This window comes from Melanerpes formicivorus, unplaced genomic scaffold, assembly GCF_026170545.1.
Source record: "Melanerpes formicivorus ecotype bairdi unplaced genomic scaffold, bMelFor1.0.p_v2 SCAF_77, whole genome shotgun sequence".
NCBI classification, from domain to species: domain Eukaryota; kingdom Metazoa; phylum Chordata; class Aves; order Piciformes; family Picidae; genus Melanerpes; species Melanerpes formicivorus.
The window spans coordinates 947880-973322 of NW_027142429.1; the positions used below are offsets into that span (position 1 = coordinate 947880).

The following is a 25443-nucleotide window of genomic DNA, read 5'->3' on the forward strand; positions in this document are numbered from 1 at the left end:
GGGATGGGACATGGGCAGCACACAGCTCTGGGGATGGGACATGAGCAGCACAACACAGCTCTGGGGATGGGACATGAGCAGCACAACACAGCTCTGGGGATGGGACATGAGCAGCACACAGCTCTGGGGATGGGACATGAGCAGCACACAGCTCTGGGGATGGGACATGGGCAGCACACAGCTCTGGGGATGGGACATGAGCAGCACAACACAGCTCTGGGGATGGGACATGAGCAGCACAACACAGCTCTGGGGATGGGACATGGGCAGCACAACACAGCTCTGGGGATGGGACATGGGCAGCACACAGCTCTGGGGATGGGACATGAGCAGCACACAGCTCTGGGGATGGGACATGAGCAGCACAACACAGCTCTGGGGATGGGACATGAGCAGCACACAGCTCTGGGGATGGGACATGAGCAGCACAACACAGCTCTGGGGATGGGACATGGGCAGCACACAGCTCTGGGGATGGGACATGAGCAGCACAACACAGCTCTGGGGATGGGACATGAGCAGCACACAGCTCTGGGGATGGGACATGGGCAGCACACAGCTCTGGGGATGGGACATGAGCAGCACAACACAGCTCTGGGGATGGGACATGAGCAGCACAACACAGCTCTGGGGATGGGACATGAGCAGCACAACACAGCACTGGGGATGGGACATGAGCAGCACAACACAGCTCTGGGGATGGGACATGAGCAGCACACAGCTCTGGGGATGGGACATGGGCAGCACAGAGCTCTGGGGATGGGACATGGGCAGCACAACACAGCTCTGGGGATGGGACATGAGCAGCAAAACACAGCTCTGGGGATGGGACATGGGCAGCACAGAGCTCTGGGGATGGGACATGAGCAGCACACAGCTCTGGGGATGGGACATGGGCAGCACAGAGCTCTGGGGATGGGACATGGGCAGCACACAGCTCTGGGGATGGGACATGAGCAGCACAACACAGCTCTGGGGATGGGACATGGGCAGCACAGAGCTCTGGGGATGGGACATGGGCAGCACACAGCTCTGGGGATGGGACATGAGCAGCACAACACAGCTCTGGGGATGGGACATGGGCAGCACACAGCTCTGGGGATGGGACATGAGCAGCACAGAGCTCTGGGGATGGGACATGAGCAGCACACAGCTCTGGGGATGGGACATGGGCAGCACAACACAGCTCTGGGGATGGGACATGGGCAGCACAGAGCTCTGGGGATGGGACATGGGCAGCACAACACAGCTCTGGGGATGGGACATGGGCAGCACACAGCTCTGGGGATGGGACATGGGCAGCACAACACAGCTCTGGGGATGGGACATGGGCAGCACAACACAGCTCTGGGGATGGGACATGAGCAGCACAGAGCTCTGGGGATGGGACATGAGCAGCACAACACAGCTCTGGGGATGGGACATGGGCAGCACACAGCTCTGGGGATGGGACATGGGCAGCACAACACAGCTCTGGGGATGGGACATGGGCAGCACAACACAGCTCTGGGGATGGGACATGAGCAGCACACAGCTCTGGGGATGGGACATGGGCAGCACAACACAGCTCTGGGGATGGGACATGGGCAGCACAACACAGCTCTGGGGATGGGACATGAGCAGCAAAACACAGCTCTGGGGATGGGACATGAGCAGCACAACACAGCTCTGGGGATGGGACATGGGCAGCACAGAGCTCTGGGGATGGGACATGGGCAGCACAACACAGCTCTGGGGATGGGACATGGGCAGCACAGAGCTCTGGGGATGGGACATGGGCAGCACACAGCTCAGGGGATGGGACATGGGCAGCACAACACAGCTCTGGGGATGGGACATGGGCAGCACAACACAGCTCTGGGGATGGGACATGAGCAGCACAGAGCTCTGGGGATGGGACATGGGCAGCACACAGCTCTGGGGATGGGACATGAGCAGCACAACACAGCTCTGGGGATGGGACATGGGCAGCACAACACAGCTCTGGGGATGGGACATGGGCAGCACACAGCTCTGGGGATGGGACATGAGCAGCACAGAGCTCTGGGGATGGGACATGGGCAGCACACAGCTCAGGGGATGGGACATGGGCAGCACAACACAGCTCTGGGGATGGGACATGAGCAGCACAGAGCTCTGGGGATGGGACATGAGCAGCACAACACAGCTCTGGGGATGGGACATGAGCAGCACAACACAGCTCTGGGGATGGGACATGGGCAGCACAGAGCTCTGGGGATGGGACATGGGCAGCACACAGCTCAGGGGATGGGACATGGGCAGCACAACACAGCTCTGGGGATGGGACATGAGCAGCACAGAGCTCTGGGGATGGGACATGAGCAGCACAACACAGCTCTGGGGATGGGACATGAGCAGCACAGAGCTCTGGGGATGGGACATGGGCAGCACAACACAGCCCTGGGGATGGGACATGAGCAGCACAGAGCTCTGGGGATGGGACATGAGCAGCACAACACAGCTCTGGGGATGGGACATGAGCAGCACAGAGCTCTGGGGATGGGACATGAGCAGCACAACACAGCTCTGGGGATGGGACATGGGCAGCACAGAGCTCTGGGGATGGGACATGGGCAGCACAGAGCTCTGGGGATGGGACATGGGCAGCACAGAGCTCTGGGGATGGGACATGAGCAGCACAGAGCTCTGGGGATGGGACATGGGCAGCACACAGCTCTGGGGATGGGACATGGGCAGCACAGAGCTCTGGGGATGGGACATGGGCAGCACACAGCTCTGGGGATGGGACATGAGCAGCACAGAGCTCAGGGGATGGGACATGGGCAGCACACAGCTCTGGGGATGGGACATGAGCAGCACAACACAGCTCTGGGGATGGGACATGGGCAGCAGAGAGCTCTGGGGATGGGACATGGGCAGCACACAGCTCTGGGGATGGGACATGAGCAGCACACAGCTCAGGGGATGGGACATGGGCAGCACACAGCTCTGGGGATGGGACATGAGCAGCACAACACAGCTCTGGGGATGGGACATGGGCAGCAGAGAGCTCTGGGGATGGGACATGGGCAGCACAACACAGCTCTGGGGATGGGACATGGGCAGCACAACACAGCTCTGGGGATGGGACATGGGCAGCACACAGCTCTGGGGATGGGACATGAGCAGCACAGCTCTGGGGATGGGACATGGGCAGCACAACACAGCTCTGGGGATGGGACATGAGCAGCACACAGCTCTGGGGATGGGACATGGGCAGCAGAGAGCTCTGGGGATGGGACATGGGCAGCACAACACAGCCCTGGGGATGGGACATGGGCAGCACACAGCTCTGGGGATGGGACATGAGCAGCACAACACAGCTCTGGGGATGGGATATGAGCAGCACACAGCTCTGGGGATGGGACATGAGCAGCACAACACAGCTCTGGGGATGGGACATGGGCAGCACAGAGCTCTGGGGATGGGACATGGGCAGCAGAGAGCTCTGGGGATGGGACATGAGCAGCACACAGCTCTGGGGATGGGACATGGGCAGCACACAGCTCTGGGGATGGGACATGGGCAGCACACAGCTCTGGGGATGGGACATGAGCAGCACAACACAGCTCTGGGGATGGGACATGAGCAGCACACAGCTCTGGGGATGGGACATGGGCAGCACAGAGCTCTGGGGATGGGACATGAGCAGCACAACACAGCACTGGGGATGGGACATGGGCAGCACACAGCTCTGGGGATGGGACATGGGCAGCACACAGCTCTGGGGATGGGACATGAGCAGCACAACACAGCTCTGGGGATGGGACATGGGCAGCACAACACAGCTCTGGGGATGGGACATGGGCAGCACACAGCTCTGGGGATGGGACATGAGCAGCACAACACAGCTCTGGGGATGGGACATGGGCAGCACAACACAGCTCTGGGGATGGGACATGGGCAGCACAACACAGCTCTGGGGATGGGACATGGGCAGCACAGAGCTCTGGGGATGGGACATGAGCAGCACACAGCACTGGGGATGGGACATGGGCAGCACACAGCTCTGGGGATGGGACATGAGCAGCACAACACAGCTCTGGGGATGGGACATGAGCAGCACAGAGCTCTGGGGATGGGACATGGGCAGCACACAGCTCTGGGGATGGGACATGGGCAGCACAACACAGCTCTGGGGATGGGACATGAGCAGCACACAGCTCTGGGGATGGGACATGAGCAGCACAGAGCTCTGGGGATGGGACATGAGCAGCACAGAGCTCTGGGGATGGGACATGGGCAGCAGAGAGCTCTGGGGATGGGACATGAGCAGCACACAGCTCTGGGGATGGGACATGAGCAGCACAACACAGCTCTGGGGATGGGACATGAGCAGCACAACACAGCTCTGGGGATGGGACATGGGCAGCACAACACAGCTCTGGGGATGGGACATGGGCAGCACAACACAGCTCTGGGGATGGGACATGAGCAGCACAACACAGCCCTGGGGATGGGACATGGGCAGCACAGAGCTCTGGGGATGGGACATGGGCAGCAGAGAGCTCTGGGGATGGGACATGGGCAGCACAACACAGCTCTGGGGATGGGACATGAGCAGCACAACACAGCTCTGGGGATGGGACATGAGCAGCACACAGCTCTGGGGATGGGACATGGGCAGCACAACACAGCCCTGGGGATGGGACATGAGCAGCACAACACAGCTCTGGGGATGGGACATGGGCAGCACACAGCACTGGGGATGGGACATGAGCAGCACACAGCTCTGGGGATGGGACATGGGCAGCACACAGCTCTGGGGATGGGACATGGGCAGCACACAGCTCTGGGGATGGGACATGGGCAGCAGAGAGCTCTGGGGATGGGACATGGGCAGCACACAGCTCTGGGGATGGGACATGGGCAGCACACAGCTCTGGGGATGGGACATGGGCAGCACACAGCTCTGGGGATGGGACATGGGCAGCACACAGCTCTGGGGATGGGACATGGGCAGCACACAGCTCTGGGGATGGGACATGGGCAGCAGAGAGCTCTGGGGATGGGACATGGGCAGCACACAGCACTGGGGATGGGACATGAGCAGCACACAGCTCTGGGGATGGGACATGGGCAGCACACAGCTCTGGGGATGGGACATGGGCAGCACACAGCTCTGGGGATGGGACATGGGCAGCACACAGCTCTGGGGATGGGACATGAGCAGCACAGCTCTGGGGATGGGACATGGGCAGCACAACACAGCTCTGGGGATGGGACATGAGCAGCACACAGCTCTGGGGATGGGACATGGGCAGCACAGAGCTCTGGGGATGGGACATGAGCAGCACAACACAGCTCTGGGGATGGGACATGGGCAGCACAGAGCTCTGGGGATGGGACATGAGCAGCACACAGCTCTGGGGATGGGACATGGGCAGCACACAGCTCTGGGGATGGGACATGAGCAGCACAACACAGCTCTGGGGATGGGACATGGGCAGCACAACACAGCTCTGGGGATGGGACATGGGCAGCACACAGCTCTGGGGATGGGACATGGGCAGCACACAGCTCTGGGGATGGGACATGGGCAGCACAGAGCTCTGGGGATGGGACATGAGCAGCACAGAGCTCTGGGGATGGGACATGGGCAGCACAACACAGCCCTGGGGATGGGACATGAGCAGCACAGAGCTCTGGGGATGGGACATGAGCAGCACACAGCTCTGGGGATGGGACATGGGCAGCACAGAGCTCTGGGGATGGGACATGAGCAGCACACAGCTCTGGGGATGGGACATGGGCAGCACAACACAGCCCTGGGGATGGGACATGAGCAGCACAACACAGCTCTGGGGATGGGACATGAGCAGCACACAGCTCTGGGGATGGGACATGGGCAGCACAACACAGCTCTGGGGATGGGACATGAGCAGCACAACACAGCTCTGGGGATGGGACATGAGCAGCACACAGCTCTGGGGATGGGACATGGGCAGCACACAGCTCTGGGGATGGGACATGGGCAGCACAGAGCTCTGGGGATGGGACATGGGCAGCACACAGCTCTGGGGATGGGACATGGGCAGCACAGAGCTCTGGGGATGGGACATGAGCAGCACAACACAGCTCTGGGGATGGGACATGAGCAGCACAACACAGCTCTGGGGATGGGACATGGGCAGCACAGAGCTCTGGGGATGGGACATGAGCAGCACAACACAGCTCTGGGGATGGGACATGGGCAGCACACAGCTCTGGGGATGGGACATGGGCAGCAGAGAGCTCTGTTTGAGGACATTTCCATCCCCAGTGTCAGTGAAGCACTGAGCTCCACTCTGTTCCCATCTGTCATAACTGCTGCAGTATTTTGTGGCAGTGCTGTAGCTGCAGCCCCAAGGGCAGGAGGCTGTGATGGGCCTGACCCAACAGCCTCTGCCAGCTCCTTAGATCTCAGGGCCCATCAGCATACCAAGTTGTTATATCTTGGAGCCAAGTAAAGCCTCAAGAGAAAGGTAGCAGAGGCTGGAGGGCCTGGGTGGATGTCCTGCTGAAGAGGAAGAGGAGCTGATGGCAGAGGAGCCTGCAGAGGCCAGGACTCACCTTCTCCACATCTTGATCTGCCTGGAGCTTCAGCTTGATGCTCAGCATGGCTGCCTGCAAAAGAGAGAGAGCTGTGTGCCTGGGAGGAGGGCAGCCTGGGCTGGATGGCTCACTGCAGGGCAGAGCTCTTCTGCACTGCACACATCTCTAATGGCTTCATTCTGTCTGCTGCACTTGCAAGGACAAAGCCTCTGAACACTTGGCCACAGCCCTTCCACTTCACAGTCAGACCCCTGGCAGAGCTGCACCCTCCCAGCAGCAGCACAGCTGCAGCAGGCACTGAAGATCAGCTTGTCTGGGGCACAGAGAGAGAGCCCCAGCTTGGAGCAAGCAGCCAAGGTGGATGTCTGGCACCTGAGGCACCAGCTCCTCCCCAGGGCATCCATCCTGCTGTGCCCTCCATGCTCTGCACAATGCCTGCACTCTGGGGAAGCAACTCAGCTGTTCAAAGACCCCAAGGGCTGCAGAGGGCCCTCTCCTGAGGGTGCTCTGAGGCAGAGCAGGGTTAGATGGAGCTGAGGAAGAAGTTCTTCAGTGTGAGGCTGGGGAGACTCTGGCACAGGCTGCCCGGGGGGGCTGTGGATGTTCTCTCCCTGGGGGTGTTCCAGGCCAGGCTGGATGAGGCCTTGGGCAGCTGAGTCTGGTTGAGAGCTGTCCCTGGGCCTGGCAGGGCTTGGAGTGGATGATCTCTGAGCTCCCTTCCCCCCTGAGCCATGCTGTGACTCTATGGCTCCATGACCCTGAAATCAAGAGGTCTTAGTTTTGCTGCCTCCTGCATGGCTCCAGAGTGCTGAAAGCTCAAGGTTGCCCCCAGTCAGAGGGGGGCAGAGAGAGGCATTGGCCTCTTCTGTGACACCCCCACCCCTCTGATCAGCCAGGAGCTGCCCCACTGCCTCCAGAAGGGTTTGCTCTGCAGGTGAGGAAGCTCTGCTGTGGTGAGCTGCAGTACCTCAGGCTGTGAGAACTGCTTCATAGTGTCATAGAATCAGTCAGGGTTGGAAGGGACCACAAGGATCAGCCAGTCCCAACCCCCCTGCCATGGGCAGGGACACCCCACACTAGATCAGCCTGGCCACAGCCTCATCCAGCCTGGCCTTAAACACCTCCAGGGACTGGGCCCCAACCACCTCCCTGCACAACCCATTCCAGGGCTTCACCACTCTCATGGGGAAGAACTTCCTCCTCCCCTCCAGCCTCAATCTCCCCACCTCCAGCTTCATTCCATTCCCCCTAGTCCTATCCCTGCCTGAGATCCTGAGCAGTCCCTCCCCAGCCTTCCTGGAGCCCCCTTCAGATCCTGGAAGGCCACAATGAGGTCACCTGGGAGCCTTCTCTTCTCCAGACTGAACAGCCCCAACTCCTTCAGTCTGTCCTCACAGCAGAGCAGCTCCAGCCCTCTGCTCATCCTCCTGGCCCTGCTCTGGACACCTTCCAGCCCCTCCAGATCCCTCTTGCCATAGGGGCTCCAGGACTGGAGGCAGGACTCCAGGTGGGGTCTCCCCAGAGCTGGGCAGAGGGGGAGGATCACCTCCCTTGCCCTGCTGGCCACACTTCTTCTGCTGCAGCCCAGGCTCTGGTTGGCTTTCTGGGCTGCAAGTGCACACTGAGAGCTCCTGGTGAGCTTCTCCTCCCCCAGCACCCCCAAGGCTCTCTCCTCAGGGCTGCTTTCCAGCCAGTCCCTGCCCAGCCTGCATTTGTGCCTGGGGTTGCCTCCACCCAGCTGCAGGACCCTGCCCTTGCTCTTGTTGAACCTCCTGAGGTTGGCTTGTGCCCACCTCTCCAGCCTGTCCAGGTCCCTCTGGATGGATCCCTTCCCTCCAGCTGTCTGCTGCACCACACAGCTTGGTGTCATCAGCAAACCTGCTGAGGGTGCACTCAGTGCCACTGTCCATGGCACCCACAGAGATGTTGAACAAGCCTGGGCCCAGGACTGATCCCTGAGGGACTCTGCCTCTCCCTGGCCTCCACTGGGACATGGAGCCACTGACTTTATCCATCCTGCCCCAGCTTGGTGCTTACAGCAAGGCACTGAGCTCTGTGCATGGCTTGGCAGGCACAGCAGCTCAGGAGGACTTGGGGCAGTTACCAGTGCCTGAGTTCTGTGGCACTGGGAACCCCTGGAGCTCAAGTACAGACTCAGCACAATCCTGGCCTGCTGCAAGACACTGCACTGCTGCAGGGCAGAGGGGAGCAAGAGAAGCAGCCTCTGGCCCATGGCTCTGCCTGCACTGAGCTGGGTTCCAGGATGCTACATGAAGGATCCTTCTAAGGCCTTTCATAGACTCACAGAATGGTTGGGTTGGAAGGGACCTCAAAGCTCAGCCAGCTCCAAGCCCCTGCCATGGGCAGGGACCCCTCCCCCCAGCCCAGCTTGCTCAAGGCCTCATCCAGCCTGGCCCTGAACACCTCCAGGCAGGAGGCAGCCACAGCCTCCCTGGGCAGCCTGTGCCAGAGTCTCCCCAGCCTCACTCTCAACAATTTCTTCTGTTCCCCTGGCACCTCCTCTGCTCCAGCTGGCACCCAGTGCCCCTTGTGCTGTCCTTGGCCATCCCTGGGCAGAGCCTGGCTCCAGCCCTGCACACCAGAACAAGAGGACACAGTCTCAGGCTGTGCCAGAGGAGGTTTAGGCTGGAGGTTAGGGGGAAGTTCTACACAGAGAGAAAGATTGGCCATTGGAATTGGGCTGCCTGGGGAGGTGGTGGAGTCCCCATCCCTGGAGGTGTTCAGGAGGAGACTTGATGGGGTGCTTGGTGCCATGGGTTAGTTGATTAGGTGGTGCTGGATTGGTTGATAGGTTGGACTTGATGATCTTGAAAGCTGAGCTTGAGACTGTGTCCTCTTGTTCTGGTGCTGGGTGCCTGGGAGAAGAGCCCAACCCCCACCTGGCTACAACCTCCCTGCAGGGAGTTGCAGAGAGCAAGAAGGTCTCCCCTGAGCCTCCTCTTCTCCAGGCTAAGCAACCCCAGCTCCCTCAGCCTCTCCTCACAGGGCTGTGCTCCAGACCCCTCCCCAGCTTTCTTGCCCTTCTCTGGACACCTTCCAGCAGCTCAACCTCCTTCCTAACCTGAGGAGCCCAGAACTGGACACAGGACTCAAGGTGTGGCCTCAGCAGTGCTGAGCACAGGGCACAAGGACTTCCCTGCTCCTGCTGGCCACACTCTTCCTGATGCAGGCCAGGATGCCCTTGGCCTTCTTGGCCCCCTGGGCACACTGCTGGCTCATGTTCAGCTGCTGTCAATCACCACCCCCAGGTCCCTCTCTGCCTGGCTGCTCTCAGCCACTCTGACCCCAGCCTGTAGCACTGCCTGGGGTTGCTGTGGCCAATGTGCAGCCCCTGGCACTTGGATGTGTTCAGTCTCCTGCCCTTGGCCTCTGCCCATCTGTCCAGCATGGCCAGGTCCCTCTGCAGAGCCTCTCTACCCTCCAGCAGATCAACTCCTGCCCCCAGCTTGCTGTCAGCTGCACATTTACTGCTGATGGACTCAATGCCCTCATCCAGATCATCAATGAAGAGACTGAACAGCCTGGAGCCCAGCACTGGTCCCTGGGGCACACCACTGGTGCCTGGCTGCCAGCTGGCTGTGGCACCATTCACCACCACTCTCTGCGCTCAGCCTCCAGCCAGTTCCTCACCCAGCTCAGAGAGCTGCTGTCCCAGCCAGGGGCTGACAGCTTGGCCAGGAGTTTGCTGTGGGGGATGGTGGCAAAGGCCTTGCTGAAGTCCAGGCAGACCACATCCACAGCCTGCCCCACAGCCAGCAGGCATCACCTGGGCATAGAAGGAATCAGATTGGAGAGGCAGGAGCTGACCTTTCTGAACCCATGCTGGCTGGGCCTGAGCCCTTGGCCATGCTGTAAGTGCTGTGATTGCACTCAAGATAGTGGAGAGGTGTCCCTGGGCATGGCAGGGGCTTGCAGTAGATGATCTCTGAGGTCCCTTCCAGCCTGAGCCTCCAATGTGTACAGAAGCTGAAGGTTGCTACTTCTGCTCCACTTTGGACCTGGAGCAGGAGGTTTGAGTCTCCAAAGCTTTGGCAGATGCTTTGATTTCCCTCCCAGCTATCTCAGTTTGCTAAATTAATGAAAAGCTCCCAGGCAGCTCAGGTTAACCTAACTGCAGGACTGGCAGTTTCATAGCATCCCAGAGCTGCCAGGGCTGGAAGGGAGCTCAAGGCTCAGCCAGTCCCAACCCCCTGTCATGGCCAGGGACACCTCACACCACAGCAGGTTGCTCACAGCCACCTCCAGCCTGGCTGCAAACACCTCCAGGCAGGAGGCTTCCACCACCTCCCTGGGCAGCCTGTGCCAGGCTCTCACCACCCTCCTGGGGAACAATTTCTTCCTCACAGCCAATCTCAATCTCCCCACTTCCAGTTCTGCTCCATCCCCCCCACTCCTATCTCTCCCTGACACCCTCACAAGTCCCTCCCCAGCTTTCCTGCAGCCCCCTGCAGCTCCTGGAAGGCCACAAGAAGGTCTCCTGGAAGGCCACAAGAAGGTCTCCTGGGAGCCTTCTCCTCTCCAGCCTGCACAACCCCAACTCTCTCAGGCTGTCTCCAGGGCAGAGCAGCTCCAGCCCTCTGCTCCTCCTCCTGGCCCTTCTCTGGACACCTTCCAGCCCCTCCAGATCCTTCCTGGCACAGAGGCTCCAGAGCTGGCCCCAGAGCTCCAGCTGTGGTCTCAGCAGAGTGGAGCAGAGGGGCAGAATCCCCTCCCTGGCCCTGCTGGCCACACTTCTCCTGCTGCAGCCCAGGCTCTGCTTGGCTCTCAGGCTGGAAGTGCAGACTCCTCCTCTGTTAATTGTAAGGGGACTTAAGCAGAGGAGCAGGTGCTCTGCCACCTTGGGTTTGCCTCTTGTCCTGGTTGAATTCTGCCCTGTACCAAAGGGTGCAGAGCAATGATCCAGCCAAAGCATGGAGAGCTGCTGCCTTCCACCCCCAGCTCACACCACCAGCACTGATGCTGCTCAGAGGAGCCTCAAGGAAACCACACAAGGCCTTTTTGAACATCATCTTAACATCACTTAGCCACAATGGGTGATGAAGCAGTCAGGCAAATTGTCTTGCTGGCAGAAATGTCCTGCAGCAGGGAGCAGAGTCAGCAGCAGGCCAGCAGCTTCATCCATGGAATCACAGCCTGGGCTGGGCTGGAAGGGAGCTCCAGAGCTCACCCAGTCCAACCCCTGCACCCAGCAGGGACATCCTCCACTGGAGCAGGTTGCCCAGGGCCCTCTCCAGCCTCCCCTTGAGTATCTCCAGGGCTGGAGCCTCAGCCACCTCCCTGGGCAACCTGCTGCAGTGTTCCAGCAGCCTCCTGGGGCAGAACTTGTTCCTCACCTCCAATCTCAATCTGCTCTGCTCTCATTTCAAACCCTTGCCCCTGGGGCTGGCCCTGCAGGCCTTTGGGAGCATCCTGCTTGCAGTTCCCCTCCATCCATGCAGAAAGGCAGAGGTGGAAGGAGCCTCATGGCCTGGGTCCTAGGAGGAAGGAGCCTCATGGCCTGGGTCCTAGGAGCAAGGAGCCAAGGCTGGCTGCAGGATGTAGCTCCATGGCTGGCTGCAGAGTGAGGACAGGGCAGATAACATCAGTGTGCTCACAATGGGAATAGTAAGGGAAGAGATCTGAGCCCCTGCAATGAAGATGAAAGTGCTTGGCAGCTGAGGCTGTGGCCTCCACTTGGAGCTATTTAAAGCTTTTGCTTTGTTGCTGTCTTGCTTTGAATTGTTTCACCCCCCACACAAGCTCTGTGTCAGATGAGCCTATTTTTACCAGCCTGCTCAGAGAGGAGGAGGTCTCCAGCAGAGCAGCACCTTGCCCCCAGGCTGGGGCTGCAGGCAGGAACCAGACCCTCTGACTGGGCAGCCAGCAGCTGTGACTGAGAGGGTGAGAGCCCCCTGCCCAGCCAAGAGCCACACACCTATAGCATCATAGAATCAGTCAGGGTTGGAAGGGACCACAAGGCTCAGCCAGTCCCAACCCCCCTGCCATGGGCAGGGACACCCCACACTACATCAGCCTGGCCAGAGCCTCATCCAGCCTGGCCTTAAACACCTCCAGGGTCGGGGCCCCAACCACCTCCCTGCACAACCCATTCCAGGGCTTCACCACTCTCATGGGGAAGAACTTCCTCCTCCCCTCCAGCCTCAATCTCCCCACCTCCAGCTTCATTCCATTCCCCCTAGTCCTATCCCTGCCTGAGATCCTGAGCAGTCCCTCCCCAGCCTTCCTGGAGCCCCCTGCAGATCCTGGAAGGCCACAATGAGGTCACCTGGGAGCCTTCTCTTCTCCAGACTGAACAGCCCCAACTCCTTCAGTCTGTCCTCACAGGAGAGGTGCTCCAGCCCTCTGCTCATCCTCCTGGCCCTGCTCTGGACACCTTCCAGCACCTCCAGATCCCTCTTGCCATAGGGGCTCCAGAACTGGAGGCAGTACTGCAGGTGGGGTCTCCCCAGAGCTGAGCAGAGGGGGAGGATCACCTCCCTTGCCCTGCTGGCCACCCCCTCTGCAGTGCCAGGCCCTGCTGGCAGAGCAGCCAGGGCAGCTGGAAGCTCCAGGCACAGATCCCAGCATCACAGAATCACTTCTGTTGGAAGGGACCTTGAAGATCAGACTCAGTTTGGATCAGCAGGGCAGCAAAAGTCCTGAGCAACAAATTCCTCTCCCCCTTCAGCAGTACCAGCATAAGGCACAGGGAGGATGCAGGAACATGGGAAAGCTCTGGTGGACACTGACACATTGGGAACTGCTTGGAAGAGTCCAGGCCAGAGGCAGAGAGCTGCTGCAGGCAGTGGAACATCTCCTGTGAGCACAGCCTGAGGCAGCTGGGGCTTGGGGCTGGGAGCAGAGCAGCCTGAGGGCTGCCCTCAGTGCTGGGGCTAAAGATGTGCAGGGCTGGAGCCAGGCTCTGCTCAGGGCTGGCCAAGCACAGCACAAGGGGCACTGGGGGCAAGCTGGAGAAGAGCAGCTGCCAGGGGAACAGGAGGGGAAACTTTGTCCCTGGGAGGGTGCTGGAGCCTGGAGCAGGCTGCCCAGAGAGGCTGTGGAGTCTGCTCTGGAGACATTCAGAGCCTGCCTGGCTGTGTGCCTGGGTGAGCTGCCCTGGGTGAGCTGCCCTGGGTGCCCTGCTCTGGGTGCCCTGCTCTGGGTGATCTCTGGAGGGCCCTTCCAGCCCCTGCCCTGCTGTGACTGTGGTACACTGGGGGTTGGACAAGTGACCTTCCAGGGTCCCTTCCAACCTGCTGCATTCTGTGCCTGTCAGCTCACCAGGGTCTGCTCACCCCCCCTGGAGCTGCAGAGCTCAGTGCTTGGTGGGGTGAGTAGCTGTGTCCCAGAGGTACACCACCCACAGAGGCTTCCCAGCACCCAACACAACAGCAGCCAAGGATGAGCAGCAGCTCCCACCGCTCCTGGTGGTGGTTGACCTGGGCTGAAGCAGTGCCCACAGCCCAGACCTGCACAGAAAGGTGGCAGAGGTTGCCTTGCAGCCCCCAGGTGTGTCCTGGGCAGGTACATGGTGAGGCCACTGCTCAGCCCAGGAGGAAAGGTGGTGACCCACTGCCTGCTTCAACCCCCATCAGCATCTGTGAGTCCTCTCCTTGCCCCCAGGGAGCTCTGGGTCACCCTGTGACTTATTTCTGGCCAAAGCCAAAGCCATCCTTGGACATTCTGTCATAGTTTTGCTTCCCACAGACCAACACCTCCAAAGAGAGCAAAGGAAAGGTGGCTGAGGATGGGGGAGAGCCCACAGCTGGCCCACAGTACATGGAGCTGTATCCACAAGGCTTGGAGGTGCACTGGTGACAGGGTGGGGGAGGTCACCCCAACCTGAGGCACCAGAGCCCTCTCCTAGGCCCCAAAACCAGCAGCCTGGGAAAAGAGGGAGTGCTGTGCAGTGAGCCTCAGAGCTCCCTGCACCAACACCTGAGCCTCTCTGCTTGTTTTGAACGCAGCTTGCTCTGCCTCAGCTAAAAATGACTTTGCTTTCCCTACACAGCCCCAAGTGCAGGAAGCCACACAAGATCTTATCTGCAAGGGCATGTGCACTTGGGTGGTGTCTGCACTGACAGCTCAGGCAGCTTTCCCACGGTGGGGGCAGCACCAGAGGACTAACCCTTGGCTGGTAGCACTGCCTGGAGTGGTGATGCAGGACAGACACAAACAGCTCCTGATGAGTCCTGCATTACTTAGCCCTGCTGCAAGCAAGTTGGGACAGCACAGAGGTGAATGTGCCTGAGCCTGACTTGGGGCACTGCCTGTGAAGCAGTGGAGAAGGAATTCCTGAGAAGCCAGAGGAGAGAGTAAACAACAGAGCAGGGCTCTGCAGAGGAGGATCCAACTCTGTCACAGCTGAGACAATCAGTGAGCAAAGCCTGGCTGCATCACAGCAGCAGAAACGAGGGAGCAGAAGGCACAGCACCTATTAGCCCCTGGGAACATCTGGGTTGTGTTTTGGAAGCACTCACTGCAGGCTTGGGGCTCACAGCTTGGCTCAGCCTCTCTGAGTGCATCCCTGCAAGGTGCAGGACTTCAGCTGGGATGCTCAACTGCTGCCCTGTGAGCAGAGGCTGAGGGAGCTGGGGTTGCTTAGCCTGGAGAGGAGGAGGCTCAGGGGAGACCTTCTTGCTCTCTCCAACTCCCTGCAGGGAGGTTGGAGCCAGGTGGGGGTTGGGCTCTTCGCCCAGGCAGCCAGCACCAGAACAAGAGGACACAGTCTCAAGCTGTGCCAGGGGAGGTTTAGGCTGGAGGTGAGGAAGAAGTTCTACACAGAGAGAGGGATTGGCCATGGGGATGTGCTGCCCAGGGAGGTGGTGGAGTCACCACCTGGAGGTGTTCAGGAGGAGACTTGACAGGGTGCTTGGTGCCATGGTTGAGTTGATTAGGTGGTGTTGGATTGGTTGATAGGTTGGACTTGATGATCTTGAAGGTCTCTTCCAACCTGGTCTGGTCTATCCTATTCTATTCTATTCTATGTATTCCATTCCATTCCATTCCATTCCATTCCATTCCATTCCATTCCATTCCTGCTCTGAGAGCACACACCACAGGCAGCTGTCTGCAGGGGGATCTCCAGCAAGGAGAAAAGCCTGAGAGCTCCCAGCTCCATGAGAGCATCAGCAGAGAGCCACTCAGAGGGAAGTCATGGCAGGCTGCTCACAGGGGAGGTGAAGGGAGAGAGGGAAAGTCCAGGCTGGAACACAGCAGCAAGAAGGAATTGACACAAACATCTCTGAGAGTTGCCTTCCTGAGGTCATTCCAAGCAGTTTTAAGCCAAGCTTAACTGGCCAGCCCAAACGAGTGATCCTCTGCCCAAGCCTCCTGTGCACAAAGGCCAACCTGACCCTCCAGCTCCTGCCTCTGTGCCTGGGTGTGCTGGGATGTACTGCTCATTCCCACCCCTTCCCCAGGAGCCACCTGGCCTGATGAGAGGCCAGAAAAGCTCAGAGTAGGAGCAGGATGCTGAGAGCAGGAGCAGGATAGTGACAGCAGGAGCAGGTAGCTGAGATCAGGAGCAGGGTGCTGAGAGCAGGAGGAGGTAGCTGAGAGCAGGAGCAGGGTGCTGAGAGCAGGAGGAGGTAGCTGAGAGCAGCAGCAGGAGGCTGAGAGCAGCAGCAGGATGCTGAGACCAGGAGCAGGGTGCTGAGAGCAGCAGCAGGGTACTGAGAGCAGGAGCAGGTAGCTGAGACCAGGAGCAGGGTGCTGAGAGCAGGAGCAGGTAGCTGAGAGCAGGAGCAGGGTGCTAAGACCAGGAGCAGGATGCTGAGAGCAGGAGCAGGATGTTGAGAGCAGGAGCAAGGTGCTGAGAGCAGGAGCAGGCTGCTGAGAGCAGGAGCAGGGTGCTGAGAGCAGGAGCAGGATGCTGAGAGCAGGAGCAGAGTGCTGAGAGCAGGAGCAGGGTGCTGAGAGCAGGAGCAGGGTGCTGAGAGCAGGAGCAGGTAGCTGAGAGCAGGAGCAGGGTGCTGAGAGCAGGAGCAGGGTGCTGCTCCCTAGGGCACAGCCCTGCAGCTCTGCTCCCTACAGCACAACCCTGCAGCTCTGCTCCCTACAGCACAACCCTGCAGCTCTGCTCCCTAGGGCACAACCCTGCAGCTCTGCTCCCTACAGCACAACCCTGCAGCTCTGCTCCCTAGGGCACAACCCTGCAGCTCTGCTCCCTACAGCACAACCCTGCAGCTCTGCTCCCTAGGGCACAGCCCTGCAGCTCTGCTCCCTAGGGCACAGCCCTGCAGCTCTGCTCCCTACAGCACAACCCTGCAGCTCTGCTCCCTAGGGCACAGCCCTGCAGCTCTGCTCCCTACAGCACAACCCTGCAGCTCTGCTCCCTACAGCACAACCCTGCAGCTCTGCTCCCTACAGCACAGCCCTGCAGCTCTGCTCCCTACAGCACAGCCCTGCAGCTCTGCTCCCTACAGCACAACCCTGCAGCTCTGCTCCCTACAGCACAGCCCTGCAGCTCTGCTCCCTAGGGCACAACCCTGCAGCTCTGCTCCCTACAGCACAGCCCTGCAGCTCTGCTCCCTACAGCACAACCCTGCAGCTCTGCTCCCTACAGCACAACCCTGCAGCTCTGCTCCCTACAGCACAACCCTGCAGCTCTGCTCCCTAGGGCACAACCCTGCAGCTCTGCTCCCTAGGGCACAGCCCTGCAGCTCTGCTCCCTAGGGCACAACCCTGCAGCTCTGCTCCCTAGGGCACAGCCCTGCAGCTCTGCTCCCTAGGGCACAACCCTGCAGCTCTGCTCCCTACAGCACAACCCTGCAGCTCTGCTCCCTAGGGCACAACCCTGCAGCTCTGCTCCCTACAGCACAACCCTGCAGCTCTGCTCCCTAGGGCACAGCCCTGCAGCTCTGCTCCCTACAGCACAGCCCTGCAGCTCTGCTCCCTAGGGCACAACCCTGCAGCTCTGCTCCCTAGGGCACAGCCCTGCAGCTCTGCTCCCTAGGGCACAACCCTGCAGCTCTGCTCCCTAGGGCACAACCCTGCAGCTCTGCTCCCTACAGCACAGCCCTGCAGCTCTGCTCCCTAGGGCACAGCCCTGCAGCTCTGCTCCCTACAGCACAACCCTGCAGCTCTGCTCCCTACAGCACAACCCTGCAGCTCTGCTCCCTACAGCACAGCCCTGCAGCTCTGCTCCCTAGGGCACAACCCTGCAGGTCTGCTCCCTAGGGCACAGCCCTGCAGCTCTGCTCCCTACAGCACAGCCCTGCAGCTCTGCTCCCTAGGGCACAACCCTGCAGCTCTGCTCCCTAGGGCACAACCCTGCAGCTCTGCTCCCTACAGCACAGCCCTGCAGCTCTGCTCCCTACAGCACAGCCCTGCAGCTCTGCTCCCTACAGCACAACCCTGCAGCTCTGCTCCCTAGGGCACAGCCCTGCAGCTCTGCTCCCTACAGCACAGCCCTGCAGCTCTGCTCCCTACAGCACAACCCTGCAGCTCTGCTCCCTACAGCACAGCCCTGCAGCTCTGCTCCCTACAGCACAACCCTGCAGCTCTGCTCCCTAGGGCACAACCCTGCAGCTCTGCTCCCTAGGGCACAACCCTGCAGCTCTGCTCCCTACAGCACAGCCCTGCAGCTCTGCTCCCTAGGGCACAGCCCTGCAGCTCTGCTCCCTACAGCACAACCCTGCAGCTCTGCTCCCTAGGGCACAGCCCTGCAGCTCTGCTCCCTACAGCACAACCCTGCAGCTCTGCTCCCTAGGGCACAACTCTGCAGCTCTGCTCCCTAGGGCACAGCCCTGCAGCTCTGCTCCCTAGGGCACAACTCTGCAGCTCTGCTCCCTACAGCACAACCCTGCAGCTCTGCTCCCTAGGGCACAACTCTGCAGCTCTGCTCCCTACAGCACAACCCTGCAGCTCTGCTCCCTAGGGCACAACTCTGCAGCTCTGCTCCCTAGGGCACAACCCTGCAGCTCTGCTCCCTACAGCACAGCCTGCAGCTCTGCTCCCTACAGCACAACCCTGCAGCTCTGCTCCCTACAGCACAACCCTGCAGCTCTGCTCCCTACAGCACAGCCCTGCAGCTCTGCTCCCTACAGCACAGCCCTGCAGCTCTGCTCCCTACAGCACAACCCTGCAGCTCTGCTCCCTAGGGCACAACCCTGCAGCTCTGCTCCCTACAGCACAGCCCTGCAGCTCTGCTCCCTACAGCACAGCCCTGCAGCTCTGCTCCCTAGGGCACAACCCTGCAGCTCTGCTCCCTAGGGCACAACCCTGCAGCTCTGCTCCCTACAGCACAACCCTGCAGCTCTGCTCCCTAGGGCACAGCCCTGCAGCTCTGCTCCCTACAGCACAGCCCTGCAGCTCTGCTCCCTAGGGCACAGCCCTGCAGCTCTGCTCCCTACAGCACAACCCTGCAGCTCTGCTCCCTACAGCACAGCCCTGCAGCTCTGCTCCCTACAGCACAGCCCTGCAGCTCTGCTCCCTACAGCACAGCCCTGCAGCTCTGCTCCCTAGGGCACAGCCCTGCAGCTCTGCTCCCTACAGCACAACCCTGCAGCTCTGCTCCCTAGGGCACAGCCCTGCAGCTCTGCTCCCTACAGCACAGCCCTGCAGCTCTGCTCCCTACAGCACAACCCTGCAGCTCTGCTCCCTACAGCACAACCCTGCAGCTCTGCTCCCTAGGGCACAGCCCTGCAGCTCTGCTCCCTACAGCACAGCCCTGCAGCTCTGCTCCCTACAGCACAGCCCTGCAGCTCTGCTCCCTAGGGCACAGCCCTGCAGCTCTGCTCCCTACAGCACAGCCCTGCAGCTCTGCTCCCTAGGGCACAACCCTGCAGCTCTGCTCCCTACAGCACAACCCTGCAGCTCTGCTCCCTAGGGCACAGCCCTGCAGCTCTGCTCCCTACAGCACAGCCCTGCAGCTCTGCTCCCTAGGGCACAACCCTGCAGCTCTGCTCCCTAGGGCACAACCCTGCAGCTCTGCTCCCTACAGCACAGCCCTGCAGCTCTGCTCCCTAGGGCACAACCCTGCAGCTCTGCTCCCTAGGGCACAACCCTGCAGCTCTGCTCCCTACAGCACAGCCCTGCAGCTCTGCTCCCTACAGCACAACCCTGCAGCTCTGCTCCCTAGGGCACAACCCTGCAGCTCTGCTCCCTAGGGCACAGCCCTGCAGCTCTGCTCCCTAGGGCACAACCCTGCAGCTCTGCTCCCTACAGCACAGCCCTGCAGCTCTGCTCCCTACAGCACAACCCTGCAGCTCTGCTCCCTAGGGCACAGCCCTGCAGCTCTGCTCCCTAGGGCACAGCCCTGCAGCTCTGCTCCCTACAGCACAACCCTGCAGCTCTGCTCCCTACAGCACAACCCTGCAGCTCTGCTCCCTAGGGCACAGCCCTGCAGCTCTGCTCCCTAGGGCACAGCCCTGCAGCTCTGCTCCCTACAGCACAACCCTGCAGCTCTGCTCCCTACAGCACAGCCCTGCAGCTCTGCTCCCTACAGCACAGCCCTGCAGCTCTGCTCCCTACAGCACAGCCCTGCAGCTCTGCTCCCTACAGCACAACCCTGCAGCTCTGCTCCCTAGGGCACAACCCTGCAGCTCTGCTCCCTACAGCACAGCCCTGCAGCTCTGCTCCCTACAGCACAGCCCTGCAGCTCTGCTCCCTAGGGCACAACCCTGCAGCTCTGCTCCCTACAGCACAACCCTGCAGCTCTGCTCCCTACAGCACAGCCCTGCAGCTCTGCTCCCTACAGCACAACCCTGCAGCTCTGCTCCCTAGGGCACAGCCCTGCAGCTCTGCTCCCTACAGCACAACCCTGCAGCTCTGCTCCCTAGGGCACAGCCCTGCAGCTCTGCTCCCTAGGGCACAGCCCTGCAGCTCTGCTCCCTAGGGCACAACCCTGCAGCTCTGCTCCCTAGGGCACAGCCCTGCAGCTCTGCTCCCTAGGGCACAACCCTGCAGCTCTGCTCCCTAGGGCACAGCCCTGCAGCTCTGCTCCCTACAGCACAACCCTGCAGCTCTGCTCCCTAGGGCACAGCCCTGCAGCTCTGCTCCCTACAGCACAGCCCTGCAGCTCTGCTCCCTACAGCACAACCCTGCAGCTCTGCTCCCTAGGGCACAACCCTGCAGCTCTGCTCCCTACAGCACAGCCCTGCAGCTCTGCTCCCTAGGGCACAGCCCTGCAGCTCTGCTCCCTACAGCACAGCCCTGCAGCTCTGCTCCCTACAGCACAGCCCTGCAGCTCTGCTCCCTACAGCACAACCCTGCAGCTCTGCTCCCTAGGGCACAGCCCTGCAGCTCTGCTCCCTACAGCACAACCCTGCAGCTCTGCTCCCTAGGGCACAGCCCTGCAGCTCTGCTCCCTAGGGCACAGCCCTGCAGCTCTGCTCCCTAGGGCACAGCCCTGCAGCTCTGCTCCCTAGGGCACAGCCCTGCAGCTCTGCTCCCTAGGGCACAACCCTGCAGCTCTGCTCCCTACAGCACAGCCCTGCAGCTCTGCTCCCTACAGCACAACCCTGCAGCTCTGCTCCCTAGGGCACAACCCTGCAGCTCTGCTCCCTACAGCACAGCCCTGCAGCTCTGCTCCCTACAGCACAGCCCTGCAGCTCTGCTCCCTACAGCACAGCCCTGCAGCTCTGCTCCCTACAGCACAGCCCTGCAGCTCTGCTCCCTACAGCACAGCCCTGCAGCTCTGCTCCCTAGGGCACAGCCCTGCAGCTCTGCTCCCTAGGGCACAACCCTGCAGCTCTGCTCCCTAGGGCACAACCCTGCAGCTCTGCTCCCTACAGCACAGCCCTGCAGCTCTGCTCCCTAGGGCACAGCCCTGCAGCTCTGCTCCCTACAGCACAGCCCTGCAGCTCTGCTCCCTACAGCACAGCCCTGCAGCTCTGCTCCCTAGGGCACAACCCTGCAGCTCTGCTCCCTACAGCACAGCCCTGCAGCTCTGCTCCCTAGGGCACAACCCTGCAGCTCTGCTCCCTACAGCACAACCCTGCAGCTCTGCTCCCTAGGGCACAGCCCTGCAGCTCTGCTCCCTACAGCACAACCCTGCAGCTCTGCTCCCTAGGGCACAGCCCTGCAGCTCTGCTCCCTAGGGCACAACCCTGCAGCTCTGCTCCCTAGGGCACAACCCTGCAGCTCTGCTCCCTACAGCACAACCCTGCAGCTCTGCTCCCTACAGCACAACCCTGCAGCTCTGCTCCCTACAGCACAACCCTGCAGCTCTGCTCCCTACAGCACAGCCCTGCAGCTCTGCTCCCTAGGGCACAACCCTGCAGCTCTGCTCCCTAGGGCACAGCCCTGCAGCTCTGCTCCCTAGGGCACAACCCTGCAGCTCTGCTCCCTACAGCACAACCCTGCAGCTCTGCTCCCTAGGGCACAACCCTGCAGCTCTGCTCCCTACAGCACAACCCTGCAGCTCTGCTCCCTACAGCACAGCCCTGCAGCTCTGCTCCCTACAGCACAGCCCTGCAGCTCTGCTCCCTAGGGCACAGCCCTGCAGCTCTGCTCCCTACAGCACAGCCCTGCAGCTCTGCTCCCTACAGCACAGCCCTGCAGCTCTGCTCCCTACAGCACAACCCTGCAGCTCTGCTCCCTACAGCACAACCCTGCAGCTCTGCTCCCTACAGCACAACCCTGCAGCTCTGCTCCCTACAGCACAGCCCTGCAGCTCTGCTCCCTACAGCACAACCCTGCAGCTCTGCTCCCTACAGCACAGCCCTGCAGCTCTGCTCCCTACAGCACAACCCTGCAGCTCTGCTCCCTAGGGCACAGCCCTGCAGCTCTGCTCCCTACAGCACAGCCCTGCAGCTCTGCTCCCTACAGCACAGCCCTGCAGCTCTGCTCCCTAGGGCACAGCCCTGCAGCTCTGCTCCCTAGGGCACAACCCTGCAGCTCTGCTCCCTACAGCACAGCCCTGCAGCTCTGCTCCCTACAGCACAGCCCTGCAGCTCTGCTCCCTAGGGCACAACCCTGCAGCTCTGCTCCCTACAGCACAGCCCTGCAGCTCTGCTCCCTACAGCACAGCCCTGCAGCTCTGCTCCCTACAGCACAACCCTGCAGCTCTGCTCCCTACAGCACAGCCCTGCAGCTCTGCTCCCTACAGCACAGCCCTGCAGCTCTGCTCCCTACAGCACAGCCCTGCAGCTCTGCTCCCTAGGGCACAACCCTGCAGCTCTGCTCCCTACAGCACAACCCTGCAGCTCTGCTCCCTAGGGCACAGCCCTGCAGCTCTGCTCCCTACAGCACAGCCCTGCAGCTCTGCTCCCTAGGGCACAGCCCTGCAGCTCTGCTCCCTACAGCACAACCCTGCAGCTCTGCTCCCTAGGGCACAACCCTGCAGCTCTGCTCCCTACAGCACAGCCCTGCAGCTCTGCTCCCTAGGGCACAGCCCTGCAGCTCTGCTCCCTAGGGCACAGCCCTGCAGCTCTGCTCCCTAGGGCACAACCCTGCAGCTCTGCTCCCTAGGGCACAGCCCTGCAGCTCTGCTCCCTAGGGCACAGCCCTGCAGCTCTGCTCCCTACAGCACAACCCTGCAGCTCTGCTCCCTAGGGCACAACCCTGCAGCTCTGCTCCCTACAGCACAGCCCTGCAGCTCTGCTCCCTAGGGCACAGCCCTGCAGCTCTGCTCCCTAGGGCACAGCCCTGCAGCTCTGCTCCCTAGGGCACAACCCTGCAGCTCTGCTCCCTAGGGCACAACCCTGCAGCTCTGCTCCCTAGGGCACAACCCTGCAGCTCTGCTCCCTAGGGCACAGCCCTGCAGCTCTGCTCCCTAGGGCACAGCCCTGCAGCTCTGCTCCCTACAGCACAACCCTGCAGCTCTGCTCCCTACAGCACAACCCTGCAGCTCTGCTCCCTACAGCACAGCCCTGCAGCTCTGCTCCCTACAGCACAACCCTGCAGCTCTGCTCCCTAGGGCACAGCCCTGCAGCTCTGCTCCCTACAGCACAGCCCTGCAGCTCTGCTCCCTAGGGCACAACCCTGCAGCTCTGCTCCCTAGGGCACAGCCCTGCAGCTCTGCTCCCTAGGGCACAACCCTGCAGCTCTGCTCCCTACAGCACAACCCTGCAGCTCTGCTCCCTACAGCACAACCCTGCAGCTCTGCTCCCTACAGCACAGCCCTGCAGCTCTGCTCCCTACAGCACAGCCCTGCAGCTCTGCTCCCTACAGCACAGCCCTGCAGCTCTGCTCCCTAGGGCACAACCCTGCAGCTCTGCTCCCTACAGCACAGCCCTGCAGCTCTGCTCCCTAGGGCACAGCCCTGCAGCTCTGCTCCCTACAGCACAACCCTGCAGCTCTGCTCCCTACAGCACAGCCCTGCAGCTCTGCTCCCTAGGGCACAACCCTGCAGCTCTGCTCCCTACAGCACAGCCCTGCAGCTCTGCTCCCTAGGGCACAACCCTGCAGCTCTGCTCCCTACAGCACAACCCTGCAGCTCTGCTCCCTAGGGCACAACCCTGCAGCTCTGCTCCCTAGGGCACAGCCCTGCAGCTCTGCTCCCTAGGGCACAGCCCTGCAGCTCTGCTCCCTACAGCACAGCCCTGCAGCTCTGCTCCCTAGGGCACAGCCCTGCAGCTCTGCTCCCTACAGCACAGCCCTGCAGCTCTGCTCCCTACAGCACAGCCCTGCAGCTCTGCTCCCTACAGCACAGCCCTGCAGCTCTGCTCCCTAGGGCACAACCCTGCAGCTCTGCTCCCTACAGCACAGCCCTGCAGCTCTGCTCCCTACAGCACAGCCCTGCAGCTCTGCTCCCTACAGCACAGCCCTGCAGCTCTGCTCCCTAGGGCACAACCCTGCAGCTCTGCTCCCTAGGGCACAACCCTGCAGCTCTGCTCCCTAGGGCACAACCCTGCAGCTCTGCTCCCTACAGCACAACCCTGCAGCTCTGCTCCCTAGGGCACAGCCCTGCAGCTCTGCTCCCTAGGGCACAGCCCTGCAGCTCTGCTCCCTACAGCACAACCCTGCAGCTCTGCTCCCTAGGGCACAGCCCTGCAGCTCTGCTCCCTAGGGCACAGCCCTGCAGCTCTGCTCCCTACAGCACAACCCTGCAGCTCTGCTCCCTAGGGCACAGCCCTGCAGCTCTGCTCCCTACAGCACAACCCTGCAGCTCTGCTCCCTAGGGCACAGCCCTGCAGCTCTGCTCCCTACAGCACAACCCTGCAGCTCTGCTCCCTACAGCACAACCCTGCAGCTCTGCTCCCTACAGCACAACCCTGCAGCTCTGCTCCCTACAGCACAACCCTGCAGCTCTGCTCCCTACAGCACAGCCCTGCAGCTCTGCTCCCTAGGGCACAGCCCTGCAGCTCTGCTCCCTACAGCACAACCCTGCAGCTCTGCTCCCTAGGGCACAGCCCTGCAGCTCTGCTCCCTACAGCACAACCCTGCAGCTCTGCTCCCTACAGCACAGCCCTGCAGCTCTGCTCCCTACAGCACAACCCTGCAGCTCTGCTCCCTACAGCACAACCCTGCAGCTCTGCTCCCTAGGGCACAACCCTGCAGCTCTGCTCCCTACAGCACAGCCCTGCAGCTCTGCTCCCTACAGCACAGCCCTGCAGCTCTGCTCCCTAGGGCACAACCCTGCAGCTCTGCTCCCTACAGCACAACCCTGCAGCTCTGCTCCCTAGGGCACAACCCTGCAGCTCTGCTCCCTACAGCACAGCCCTGCAGCTCTGCTCCCTAGGGCACAACCCTGCAGCTCTGCTCCCTAGGGCACAACCCTGCAGCTCTGCTCCCTACAGCACAACCCTGCAGCTCTGCTCCCTAGGGCACAACCCTGCAGCTCTGCTCCCTAGGGCACAGCCCTGCAGCTCTGCTCCCTACAGCACAACCCTGCAGCTCTGCTCCCTAGGGCACAGCCCTGCAGCTCTGCTCCCTACAGCACAGCCCTGCAGCTCTGCTCCCTACAGCACAACCCTGCAGCTCTGCTCCCTACAGCACAGC

At 61.2% G+C, this 25443-nt stretch overlaps 1 protein-coding gene across 1 annotated transcript in view; it reads right to left on the bottom strand.

Annotated features, from left to right (window-relative positions):
• EXD3 (exonuclease 3'-5' domain containing 3) overlaps positions 1–25443 on the bottom strand; it is a 454860-nt gene that overhangs the window by 296039 nt on the left and 133378 nt on the right. The window contains exon 8 of the mRNA XM_068164114.1: positions 6574–6627. Within this exon, the coding sequence (XP_068020215.1) occupies positions 6574–6627 (54 nt within the window). The remainder of the gene's footprint in view (positions 1–6573; positions 6628–25443) is intronic.